Source organism: Vanessa atalanta, chromosome 15 (assembly GCF_905147765.1).
Source record: "Vanessa atalanta chromosome 15, ilVanAtal1.2, whole genome shotgun sequence".
Classification (NCBI taxonomy): Eukaryota; Metazoa; Arthropoda; class Insecta; order Lepidoptera; family Nymphalidae; genus Vanessa; species Vanessa atalanta.
In genome coordinates, this window is record NC_061885.1 from 3233218 (window position 1) to 3247187 (window position 13970).

Sequence of the window (13970 nt, forward strand, 5' to 3'; positions counted from 1 at the left end):
CTTGTGTATTGATAAAACACGATTATGGTAACCCGTTGTTTTGTATTGAGAATTTTTTATATGTTTTATAAACATTTTGTACTTTTGTTATTTAAAACTATCGCTAAGTACACTCGGTACAAGCTTGAGTTTTAATTTGCAATAAAAAGAATTTGAAAATATAAAGATGTTTTAATCAAATAGCCATATGGAAGATTTGTAGTAAATGTATATTTCCGTATTAATACAATCACCAGGTACAGTTTTTGAGTTACAGATTTACAAATATATTGCATTTTGTCAAAAAATTTATTTCGATAATCCGCACAAAACGGAACTTTAGCCAATCGACTTTAAAATTTACAATATAATGATCGCAATTTGATATGAGAAACAAAGGAGTCCTTATTTAAACAAATATTATCATAAAATTTGTGTGATAAAACACTTTGAATCACTGCAGCTCAATCTGGCTGTAATCCTCGTGGCAGATCACAATTCAGTTCAACATTAACAAATCTTCACCTACTATCACAAACTACACTCCAGTGAGACTGCCACAGGATCATGCCAGCAGTCCTACTATCACATTTCATTTACTCTAAAACTAACAATAAAAAATGACAGTCAATAAATCACATCGAGTCATTGCAAGGATTTTTAATTTGAGCCGAAACACCTCAAGTACTTTAGTAAACACTAATAAATTTTTCTACATTCATAAGAAAACCTGTCCAGCAGAAAGGAACAAACGCGCTCAAGGGTATTTCTATAAGCTCATTTTTACTATAATCTAGTAGGACTGCTGTAACACTGACCATTGCGTCATTGCTTACAAAAAAAAAAAAAATTAAAAGTGCAATGACACTTTGGAAAAAATAAAAACACATTTATAATCTAACTCTCGTTACAATTCTTAATAGGCACAAATGCGCGTAATAGGTGAGAAGCTAGGACAAAAAAAAATATAAAGATTTTTTGGGCATATTATAAATAAAGATTTCAATTATACAATGCACGGCTCTATATTCTTTACAAAAGGCAACAATTACAATAAATGATATTGAAACCTCACATCACAGAATTTAGCCTAATATCGTATCGGTCGACTTGTGACAAGATTCGAGAGGTCAATACAGCCCATTGACTGAATGTGTGGCTCACCTATTCATATACTTACACCGCGCTAGCCATAAGCGCCTGGACGAAGACGATTTGTTCTGTCGCATGCTTACGGGAATTCATTTCTAACACCTTCCTTATATTGGATACAACACTATCACACCATAGCAATGTCCATCACTTAATTCCTAGCCTTGTTATGTCTTCCCGTATTACAGCTCCCTTTACATTTTTAAATCGATTACATAATTACACACTTCAATCACCAACATACACTTTTCCGTTACTTATCCATTTGTGATTAGTCCTCGCGATAATAAATTAAGATTCAGTATACTCTTCACGTCATTTGACCCCTACTTCGCTGAAAAAGAATAAAATTCTGTCAAATTCATTTATATTTATTATTATTATTATTTAGCCTGCCTTGTGTATGTAACCTTATAATATATGTCATGAAATCAAATACCTAAATATAATCATTTAATATCTTGTTTCAATTCATAGAGGCTTTGCCCTGTCAAACACAAAATTAAACTTCTATCAAGTTTATTAGTAATTATAAAGATTTTTTCATAGCAAATATGGCTTTAAAAATAACTAGACACATTATCTATTATATAAGTTGAGTATGTACCTGCAGCGGAGGCTTGTTGCGACGATGGCTGTGCGGATGCAGAGGCGGCGGGCGCGTTGTTGCGGCGTTGTTGGTTATGTTGATTGTGTTGGTTGTGGTGGTTGTTGTTCATGTTGCCACTGTTGTTGTGGTTGAGTCGACCGCGCCCGCCTCGCATCGGCCTCCAGCTGGGGAAGTAAGACATACTATCCTCTGAGTTATGGTTACTGTTCTCAAGCATTTATTTATTATTTAGGAGTTGAAAGAATATGCAAGCATTTCTGCTAATAATAAAAAATAACTGCGTATACTGAATTAAAAAAAAAACTTTTACCTATGAGAATTCCATAAATGTTATATCAATTCTACTGTTTAATGATAAAATATGTTCTAATACAAAGATATTAGTTCTATAATATTGTGCAAGTGAAACTTTTTAAGAATTTATTTACTGTACTACGTGATCATGTCAATATAACCTACAAACACAAGCACATCTTAGGAGGCTAAATGCTAGCATTGATACCAATAAGTAGTTCTCCAAAAGCCATGAACTCACGGATGGTGCGGGTGCGCGTGTGGGTGCGCGTGCGGGTGCGGGTGCGGGTTGTGCGGCGGGTGGCGCCAGGTGGCCCGCGGGCGCCAAGCTCCGCGACGCGCCGACGCTACGCCGAACGTCTCAGAGTTCAGCTTACGCTCCGTTCTCCAGTCCGTTCGCTGGCTGCGACCCTTTGACCTAAAGATACGATAAATTCCTATACTGTAAATGACCTTAGTTACATTTTAATCCTAAGCAAATAAAAAGCCTGTATAACATGATATATATTTATGATGATAACATTATAATTACCCTAGGTTAAAAAAAAATAGGTTTTATTTTAGGTAGGTGTTACTACTTTACTCACCTTTCCACAGCCTCACAAGAAATATTATCAAAGAAGCTCTTCTTTTTATCATAGCCAGTAAATGCAAGATTGTCTTCTTCTAACTCGGGTTCACCAGCTCCAGTTTCATTACCAGAATCATCCTTCTTGTCCACTTCACCCTTTAAGATCAACGAATATTAATTATTGTTGAAATTTACATAAAAATTTACCACAAATAAGTATCATATTATAATAGAAGCATAATATTAAAATGCAGTTATATGAAAAATATTCTTATTATGTTTATAGCAAGTAAGTTGTTTCTAATGCTGATCATGAATGTTAAATAAATATATATCTAAAATATTTGGGAAATTTTATATTGTACCATTTTCTCTTTTAAATCTTCTAAGTCTCTTACTTCAACTTTAACATCAGCATCCGAGATCTTAGCCTTTGCCAGCTGGCTGCGGAGTTCTTCAAACTCAGTATTAGCTTGCTCAAAATCATAGTCATTGTCAAATTTGAGCGTGTTTTTGTTACGAGGCACGAAGCCACGGCCACGTCCACGTGACCTTCCCCTCCATCCACCACGGTTGTAATTTTGCACTGAAGGAATATTTATAATTATTAGTCATTGCAATTTATATAATTTTATTTAAGTTTTTATAATAATAATACATAATTTATAAAAGAAACAGTAATGTTCACGTAAAACCTCATGAACACTTGTAACCTGTGCAAACAATTTCAATTCATTAATTTCATTGATAAAAAATATTAAAATTATGTAAGAAAAGAAAAAAAACAAAACTCAATACATAAAAAAAAGTTTTTTTTTTTTAAAACCAAATGACTATAACTATTTTCTTGGTCTACTAAGAAAAAAAAAGTGTGACCATGCAACTACTTAACTCTTACCTTTACTTTTTTCTTTTCATACACATGGGTGACATATAACAACATTAGTGCATCTTACTTTCAACATGCTCACCAGGCTGGTGATTGTGCATCTGTGGAGGCTGCGATCCGCTAGGCTGTCGCTGGCGTGTGCGAGAGAGAGGTCGCGGGCGCTGGCCAGTCGGCTTGGCGGAAGGGCCGCCGCTGGTGCTCGTGCGTCGGCTGTCACGCTGGCCCGAACCACTAGCTCCAGAGCCCGCCTGCTAACAATGTAAAGTGTTCAGTAAATGAAGAAATCTAGGGATAATACCAGTACCTAACACTGTGCAATGTGGTTAGGTTTGGTCTAGTAGTAGTAATTGTTGGTAGTCCTTTGCTTTGTGCAAGCCTGTCAGTAGGTATTCAACCACAAAACAGCAATACTTAGTATTATTGTGTTCTGGTTTGCAGGGTAAGTGAGCCGGTGTAACTACAGCAACAAGCTTAGGAATTATTAATATTTTTTACCACACCAATGTCAATGGGTGGTAGTCATCACTTACCATCAGGTGGTCCATTTTTCTGTTCGCCTACCTATATTATATTACCCAATTTCAACAAATAGGTGCCAAAGAGCTAGCCAAACATATTTTTGTTACATGATAGAATAGGAGTTGTGTGTTTTGTAATTATGAATTTGAAAAGTTATTTAAAAACATAGTATATATATATTTTAATATATACATATATATCTAAATATACATTTTATTAACATTTAAACCATTATTATTGTAAGAATATTGTTGTTGCAATATTTTGTGTGTGTTAAATGATGTATTAATTTTAAATGTCTGATACATAATATTATTATCAACCAATACATAAATTTGTTATTATTTCATTTTTCTACTACTAAATTCTTAAGATTATTAGTAAAGGATCCTTAGATATGTTACCTGAGTGCCTTGATCAGCTGTAGGGCTCTTCCTATGTCCCACGGCAGCTGGAGTACCAGATCGAGAAGCACTTTGTTGAGAACCACCTCCAATAAGATCTAACATCGAACCTGTAATTAATAAATATTATGATTAATTTTTTTTTAAGGAAAATATACTTCAACATAGCCATAGCATCATAAGAGCATAAGCAAATTGTAAGTAAAAATATTTTTGTGCTAAGGTGCTTTAAAATATACTGATACCATCTACAAAATAAATAACAAAATTTTACTTTAAAAAAATACATATTACATGACAAATGTATGATGAATATAGTGCTATAATTTGAAAACATCCTATAAAGAGAATATTAAACACAGAAGGCCAATAAAAAATTACACATTTTATACAGTCTTCTGTTGATCTTCTTAGCCAGCCTTCTAGCCTAGCTAGCCTTTATAAATATAAAAAAAAAGCAAAAAATACTATGTATAAGTAATATTTTGATATCCTTTTTTTGCAAGTAACAGACCAAGGGAAATGCAGATTGCGATTTTGACTGGTTATTTTATGCATGTTATAGATAGCTAGAATTATTTATTATTAATTATTATTGAAAAAAAATACAAAATTATTATTTTCAGCCTACAAAGTGACATCTTTAAGGGTATAAAAACAAAAGTTACTTAATTTTGTAAGTTCTGTCTAATTTGAATGTTAAAAACAGAAATTTATCACCTTCTACAGAATTAATTTGAAATTAATGAAAGCATTTAGATGAAAATATATGTATAATAAAAATATATCTAACGTAATGGATGATGATGAAAATAAGAAAGGTGAATGTGCTAGGAAAATCGCAAGCATAGCATTTTAGGAAGCTGAAGCAAAATTATCTAATGAAAACCTTGGTCTTTCACTTGGTTGTGATGCACCACTCCTGATCCAATTGGTGCATTAACAGGTTGAGGTTGTGGTGTCAAATCCACGGAGGTTTGTGGGGATAACTCACTGGTCTTGCTGAGCTGAGGGTGAACACTCCCAGGAAAGCCAGCCATGGGGTGATATTGAGGATATTGCGTCTGTCCAACAACAGGGTGGTTGTACTGCCCTGTATACTGCCCCTGTCCACCGGTCCCAAGGGACGGTGGTACAGACATCTGCACAATGGCTGGATCATTTGGCAATGAAGGCACATTGTTCAGAACTCTAATATCCTTTATATCTGATCCACGGAATAAGATGTAGTCGTAGACTTGACTTTGTGGTGCCACTGGGTATTGGGTCTCTCGATCCTCAGTACCAAATGATCGCACTGAAATGAAGAATAACACTTTAAAGTCAATCAGTTTAAAAATGTGAAAGCAGAAATTTGATGACAAGCTTTTTTTCTAAAATATTTACCTACATGATAACCATAAATCTGAATAAGTATGATGCTCATAATTTATATATTACAAAATATATTCATATTTATACAAAGATTCTACAAATCTTACACAATTTAAAAATAATAGTTCTACTTTTTGTTGAGATTTAAGCATATGTTTTTAATAATGCATAACAAGCTCAAACAAAAGTTTTTGTTATATTATTATTTCTGCAATTACATTTGTGTGATAGGTCTAATTGTTAAAATCAAATTGGAATCCTCTAACGCTAATCTTATTGTTTACAAGAACAAATCGTTATCAACGTCATCAATGTGAAACCGCGGTCACAATGGTTCAGCAAGATTTTAAAGTGAGGGTAGTATCAAAACAATGTGGTAAAGCAGATAATTATCTTAAAAAGCATATCATTGAACAGTATTTTACATAATTATAAAAAGTTAATTAATCTATTTCAAGACTTTAAACAATATAAGCGGTTTGAACATTAGGAGGGAAAATAGACTATTTGGTTCATTAAATTTTGTAATAATTCGATTTAAAATTATATATTTCTATAGATTCCAATTAATTACAATAACATAACGGAAGGTTTTGATAGAAAATAATACATTACAGGACAACAAGCATCCATTTGTCAACTTACCGCTAGCTAAAGCGATGGTACATTCCTGAGGATCGACGGTGAAGAGTCGGCCTTCGTAACGAATATCAGCTTTCGATATTAGGCTTATCTTGGAGCCCAATTCAGGCATACCAGAACTCATAATGTCACTTTAGAAATTAACTTCCGATGACGAAGATTTTTAAGGATATTGTCGACCGTAAACTAACAGCCAGCGAATAAAATGACTGACGGGAAGTTGGCAACAAGCGGGGCGTTTACAAACAGCTGAGGATATAGATAAAAAATAAACTTTCGAAGCAATACGGGACTCTGTACACAGCGTATGACTTGTAATATTATAAATATATTGAGTTATATTTGCCTTTTTAACATATATATTATGAACATCAATAAAAAATACTTCACTGTTTGTAAATAAAAATAAAGATATAAATTTATTAAAATTATTCCACATACAATTATTACAAATTCCAATAATCCAAATAAAAATGAAAATATTGTACATTTTTTTTAAAACTCATTCTTAATATTTCATATTTTAATGGCAGTGGTTATAATTATAATCGAATACATCATATTATTTATAACCATTAAATTTTTTTTATGTATGCGAACATAAAATATATTTTCTATTATCATCTTCATCCTCATGTCCTTATCCCAATTTTTACTATATTATGTATATATATAAACTATTTTTTAAATAAATATGAATGTCAAATATAATTATTTAAGTTGGAAAGCCTCAATGAAAATCAAATATTATTTGAAAATTTAGTTCTGTTAGTATTATATTTTTTTATTATTTTTTATGTCCGATTAATTAGGCTTGATAACTTTCTTTACAGTCATTTATTATAAATATTATAATAATAATCCTTATCAAACGGACAATTTTGATTGAATTATAATTTATAAGTATACGTAAACTTGTAAATAGTACTCTCATTGCTATTGGGACCTAATTATTTAGTCAACATTCCGAATACTCTGGCCCAATGTGTACTAGGAGCTTAAATTTTAACAGAATAAAACTATTTAAATATAAAATTTAATGCTTCATATTAATGAGGAATACATAAAAAATACAGTATAATGATTACTTTATACTGTATTTCGGTAAGGGTAGCGCTAACAAAATCAGCTTTGTAATATAATTAGAACCTAATATATTCTTATCTACATTCTTGATTCTATAGGCTTGGAATTTTTAATCTGTTAAGGTGGGATCTGTCCGTTGAGTTTTTAATTTTATAAACATTAAACGTTTACTGATTTCCTAAATTAATATACGTTAATTGTATTTTTAAGTTATTGTTAATGTGCATTGTATTGAGTTAATTTACGCTATTGTATACTTATGTGCAATGATGGTTGAAAATCCAATTACATCAACACCTGCTAGTTTGTCAAGATTAAGTGTTGGCGGTAGTGGAAATAGTTCAATACGAAGAAGGAGTTTAATTCCACAAACTCGCATAACAAAATTAAAAGATGAGGTATACGTTATTTAATAAAAAATTACGAAAGTAAATCATTATCATACATTCCGATACTCAGCTATTAACATTTAATGTTTTCAAGGAGCGAAATGATGACGAAGCCGAGAGGTCTTCCCTGGTGGCTTCAGAACGAGCGGTGGCTACTACAACACCTCTTGCTTCCCCGCGTAGAGGCAGAGACACGATGTCATCTTCTCCACAGAAAGAGCATTTCCAGGGATGCTTAAAACTTTATGCGGAAAATGTTAGTTTAAATAGAAAAAGTATACAACTGTCCCAATTTCATTATTAAAGCCTCAAATTAAAATAAGATTATATTGAGATGCTAGACAATATCAATAAAATTGCATATATACGATTGTAATTGGAAATACTAATTAGTATTATTAAATTTCTAATCAAATATACAAATATAATAGTAAATAAACAATGCACATTTCTAATAGAATTATTAAACTTGATTTATTTTGATTCTCCTTATAATTAAAAAGTTCAAATTTAAATGGACTCTCCATTTAAATTTAGTATTTTATCCTCAGAAAATATTTAAAAAATAGGATTTTTCTTATGTCCAAACTCTGATAAATGTCTATTTTCCAGAAAATAAATAAGGACAATGCATGGAATCTACAACTCATTGACTTTATGACTTCTATGTTACGGCGGCATGATACCCGAATGGACAATCTCCAAACTGCATCTACAGTGGTAGATGCATCAGCTAGGATTTATTCATTTAGGGTAGATGCTGTGCACTATGATGTTCTTAAGATGGCTGGTGGATTGAGCAAGGCCGCTCAGGTTAGTTAAATTGCATTTTGTATAATGAAGAAATATTAACACTTAACTACTTATATAAATATTAAATTATATTATCCTTTGTACCATATTTTTTTTAATTTATTTTTCCTTCACCTATTTATTGAAACTGCTTATTAGACTAAAAGGGGTAAAAAAGATGATGATATTGGTACCCAAGATGAAAATCCAGCAGATGGAGAAACGGCTGCACCTAAAAAGAAAAAGAAAAGATCTAAAGGTGCAATAGCTTCTAATCCTGAAGTGTTTAATGGAGACTTTGAGGCCAATGACTGTGTAGGTGAGTTGATAATATTTACCTTTTTTTTTTACTGGTACACTCAGAAAGGTTTCACATGCAAGTACAAATACTTTCCCATATAAAATAGGCTGATATGCACCTCTATTGATGCAATATCTTTGGGAGGTGGTTAAGGTGCATATCAGCCTATTTTATATGGGAAAGTATCTACGCTATCTATCTACGCTAGCATTATAGCAGTAGAATATCTAAGAAGTGGGTGATAACAACCCAAGATAAGCTTGCAGTCCTTACAGTCCTAACAAAACTAAATTACTTAAAAAAAAATATATCTATATTTTATTTAAATTAATTTTATTTAATTTTAAAGATCCTTTCTTCGAGCGGCTTGCAGCTACAACAGGTGATGTTACATCATCAAACAGAGCCTTTAATGCAACACTGCCTATTCATGACAAAACATTAGCATTAATTTTAAGGTAATTTCATTGTAAAAAGTAATTTTATTAATACTTAAAAAATAATAAAGTTCAATATAAAAGATATAAGATGGTGCAGTGTATAGAAATTTTGGAACTTAGCAATAATATAATGAGTTTAGATGGTATAAAGTCTTCTCTATGGAGAATGATGGAAAAAATGTTGAGGAAGCCTGAATTCAATTCTGTCAAAAGTTTAAAATCCAACCAGCAGAGAAGAAGTTTGTTGGTAAACTAATATTTTAAAATGAGAGAACAACTTTGCTCAGAGGTGGCACATTTATGGCCAAAAAAATATATTTAAAATAAATGGCTAATTTTTTTTATTATTACTAACAAAACTGAATTTATTTTAGGACAGATGATCGTTTCTTAGAGCCAATAAAAGAGAATATACCAGCAGGCATAGACTTGAAAGAGCGAACAACAATAGCATTGAAGCTGCTCCCAGCTTTTCAAGAAAATGATCAGCTCTGTGAGCCCTTTTCTAGTTTCTCTATTAACAATTGGGATCCAGAAACCGAAGATACGTAAGTGATAAATATGAGATAATTTTTTTGAAATACTTTAAAGGAAAGCAGTTAATGAAAAAGTTCACCTATCAAATAGTTCAAATAGAATCATTGTAGTAATTTGTTCTGCTGCTCATATAAACTGACACTTTAATAATTAATAAAGTATAAACCTTAACAACTATAAATCTATTATGATACCAACAAACATGGTGTTCATTGTGCCTGTATTTACACTGGCTCACTCACCATACAAATCAGAACACAGGTTAGCTAATTGGATATTTATATTGATTGACAACCATTGTAATTGTAATACCATTGTACATTTTTTGTCTACATAATAAAGCCAACCATTTTTCAATCAATTTTGGACCATTTGTTCTCTTTTGTAACTTTTGTATATGTTGCAGGGACAATCGTGTTACAAATTGGGTAGAAGACAACAGATTGAATCTGTCTCAACAAGCTCTCGCTTTTGATGTAAATGCAGAAGTGGAGCCTATCCCACTGGATGAAATTCATAATGACTTACATGGTATGTGTTTAAAATCTAAATATTTATTAATTATCATAAATAGAATCTGTAGGTACAAATCTTTTACATAATTGGTTTTATCAAAAGTAAATCTTAATTTTTTTTAATTTGCATGTATTGATATCATAAAAAATAAACGTACAGCAATATACATAAAGCAAATACAGCATGCATTATTGTAGTGTAACTAAAGGTTCCTTCAATTCTTCTTTAAACATTCTTTTTTGGTAGCTGTTTAGCTAAAATAAAATCCACCATCAGATTTCATTGAAAAGTCGACTTCGTGATTGTCTGATGTGTATCAATGATCTAATTTAGTCAACTTTCGACATAACCCTAGTTAGATTATTATTTTATAATTTTTTGGTTTAATTAAAGTGAAACAACTTTGTATTTCTACTTCAAAGTTGAAAAATATTTTTTTCGGTTAGGAACGCGTGAAATGAATCAGTAGATATTTGAACAGATGACGAGCCCCTGGGCGGCATCGAGAGCGAGGAAGAGGCGGACGTGGCCGTGGCGGCCTTCGTGGCGCGCATCGCCCCCGCGCCGCTCGCGCGCCTCGCCGACATGCGGCCCAGCGCGCCGCACCACTCGCGCCTCGAGTACTCCTACAGCACCGCCATCGTCGCCGCCTGGGCCGGGCCCTCGCACTGGCGTCTCAAGAACAACAGAGGTGCTGCCAATTATATATTATTACATTACAATTCAGTACATAAATGCAAAAATGAGTTTTTCCGTTCGTTGTATTTTAATGCAGTAACGGAGCAACATGCTAAAATTAATTGATTTGGGTTTAATGTAGCGATGTACTAATCAAAAATGTATATTTGACAATCATTATCATATATAATTTATACCATTATTCTACGACATATATATATATATATATATATTTATTTGATGGCTTTAATATTCCTGATATCATAATTATTCATTAATAGGGCATTATATTTAATACATTTTAAATTTACAGCGTCAAAAATGTCTGAACGAACGCAATCAACGGCAGGTAGACTGACTGTCGAAGGCAAGAAGCCAGCGCGAACGAAGCGGCAATTAGATTTTATGGGGTGTGGACTTGCGTTTGATGCGCGTACAACGAATGTTCCCGACTATGAGCCAACTCAACCTACAAAAATCATGATCAGCCGAAAGACCCTAGCTACTGGACATACTTGGAATGAAGCTAATTTTAAAACACCAATTGATAGGTAAAAAAGTTTTTTATTACTCTGAAGCCGTAACCGAATTGCAACAGCGCTTTGACGGTAGTTTATTAAAAATTAAAGTAAAATTGTGATTGCACCATTATAAATAATAAAAATATTTTTCTTATATCATACCTTTATTTTTCAGAGGACTAGACGAGTCACATTTTCGTAAACTGTTTCTACGACGCAATGTATTGATGATGCGCGATAAAGATGCAGAGTTGAGCAAACGTAATACTGAACCCGTCACTGTAGAAGAAACTAAAGATTACGATTACAACAATGAGAACGATGCGTCCTATTGTCCTAACCATGTGCCGGTATTAAAATATTTAAAATTCCTTTCATGTTCATCAACAATACTAAGTTTACTTTGCAAATTAAAAAGTAATCCGAGACTTTTTTTATTTGTATATTAGATAATGCGATATCTAATATACATATAGCTTACAAAAGCAATTCAACTTCAATTACAAAAGACTATCAACCAAAATTAACTTCAATTAAGTAGAAAATATTTTTAAATAATCAGGATGGCGAGGAATGGGGTAACGAAGATGCTACAGCAGCTGGAGAATTACATGATCAAGTTAAAGCTATGGAATCGGAGGAGATTGGGGATATGTTAGAACCACCAACTAAGGTGTGTAACAATACTGAAATAACAAATTTTTCTCTTATATTAATTCGTAATATAAGTCGATTCTTATAGTTTTATTATATGTATATGCTGACAGAAAATATTCAATTTTCACAAATCATTATTTAACAATCTTATATCTTTAACAGGTTGCGAAGATCTTCATACCTTATGCTATGCGTGCGAAAAAAGTTGACATGAAGCAATTAAAGCATTGCACTTGGAAAATGCTAACAGAAGAAACACCTGAAGGAGAAAAAGAAGATGTTTCAAAGACTACATTTTGTTCCATATATTCACGGCTACCAAATAAGTTATCAACTAACATGAGAGAATCATTAAGTGTTCCACTCGCTTTATTATCAGTTCTACATTTGGCAAATGAAAAAGGTCTTATATTAGAAAAGAGAGATGATTTAAAAGATATAGGTATTTTAGGTCTTATTAAAAACTAACTGAGACCTATTTTTTGTATTTAATTGAGAAATATTTTCTCATGTAACTAAAGATCGACTCATTTTTGCTAAATAATTGTAAACTAATGACTTTGTTATGCTGTTGCCATATTAATTTAGGGTTTCCATCAATTACCAGTGCTGGACATTTATTCTGTAAATATAGTTTGGTATGGTCTTGCCCTTTTTTTATTGAACAATGAAGTTTCTGTTCTAATATTGTACAAATCTTTTTATGTGTTTATTTTGTATTCTTTATTATCCATATTGAATAATATAAAAAAATAAAAGTATGATACGATACATTATTTTTTTTGCCACCTTCAATTAACTATAACTAACATTAGTTGATGATGAAACTTGGAAGTGTTCTGCGTGTACCAGCCGAAACCCTGGTCCAAAAATATAAGAATTTTAATAAAACCCTCCAATGCTATAGCATACTCCGAATTATTTTTGACATGGACGAGTAATGAATGAATGAATGAATGTTTATAGAAGCTCATTTTTTACATCAATATCACAGGCTCCACATTTTAGCGTTGTATATAAATAAAACTTCAGATTAAAAAATAATTGCTAACTCAGTTTTAATTTCCTTATAATAAAATTAAACACCACCGTCGCCGCACGACTGAATCATGATGGAAAGCGTGGTCTACAGTGCATAAAATAGGATGGAATCCTTATCATTATACTCCTGCGCATGTTATTTACAAAGAGAACCCTGAAGGGAGAGTTGTTTTTGTAGACTCGTTCTTAATACGAATAAAGGAAACGCGTCCTTTTTGAAAAAAATCCTCTGGACCGACGAATCCATATTCGATCAAGATGGGATTACAAACTACCACAATGAACATGATTTTAAATTTTAATTGAGAATTTTCACGGGGAATGCTCCGAGGAATTGTTTTGATTAATCCCGGCTGTTGAATTTCACCTTCGGGCATCTCGACAAAATTCGAAGTTTCACCTGAATCACCTTGATGTCCGAAAATGAACAACAGCGCGATTTTTAAGACATTTTCTGCCTCGCACAACCACTTTGTGGAACTTAATATTACAAAAATGGTTCACTTTTGCATCATGCATATAGAGGTCAAAATAGTCCCCTATCACCTCTTAACGAGAATACGTCGAATTACCAATAG

The 13970-nt window shown here is 32.4% G+C and overlaps 2 protein-coding genes across 7 annotated transcripts; one reads left to right on the forward strand and one right to left on the reverse strand.

The window, feature by feature from the left end:
• Nucleotides 1-190: 190 nt before the first annotated feature.
• Nucleotides 191-6678, reverse strand: LOC125069593 (protein LSM14 homolog B-B). Of its 6 annotated transcripts, none has more exons than XM_047679138.1 (9): nt 6438-6678; nt 5308-5715; nt 4419-4528; nt 3578-3746; nt 2972-3192; nt 2623-2762; nt 2277-2453; nt 1739-1923; nt 191-1465 (listed from the first exon to the last, which is right to left on the reverse strand). In XM_047679138.1, the coding sequence occupies exons 1-9, from the start codon at nt 6556-6558 to the stop codon at nt 1458-1460; spliced, it is 1539 nt and encodes a 512-aa protein (XP_047535094.1). In that variant the 5' UTR covers nt 6559-6678; the 3' UTR covers nt 191-1457. The 6 variants fall into 6 exon arrangements, with proteins under 6 accessions (XP_047535094.1, XP_047535093.1, XP_047535096.1 ...); XM_047679137.1 differs by having other exon boundaries at nt 3563-3743; nt 6438-6677; XM_047679140.1 differs by having other exon boundaries at nt 3005-3192; nt 3563-3746; nt 6438-6677.
• Nucleotides 6679-7656: 978 nt separating this feature from the next.
• Nucleotides 7657-13081, forward strand: LOC125069323 (condensin complex subunit 2). The gene is made up of 12 exons (XM_047678776.1): nt 7657-7918; nt 8004-8165; nt 8522-8722; nt 8861-9020; nt 9352-9460; nt 9817-9990; nt 10386-10510; nt 10977-11186; nt 11487-11724; nt 11870-12044; nt 12257-12367; nt 12514-13081. The coding sequence occupies exons 1-12, from the start codon at nt 7787-7789 to the stop codon at nt 12817-12819; spliced, it is 2103 nt and encodes a 700-aa protein (XP_047534732.1). The 5' UTR covers nt 7657-7786; the 3' UTR covers nt 12820-13081.
• The last annotated feature ends 889 nt before the right edge of the window (nt 13082-13970 follow it).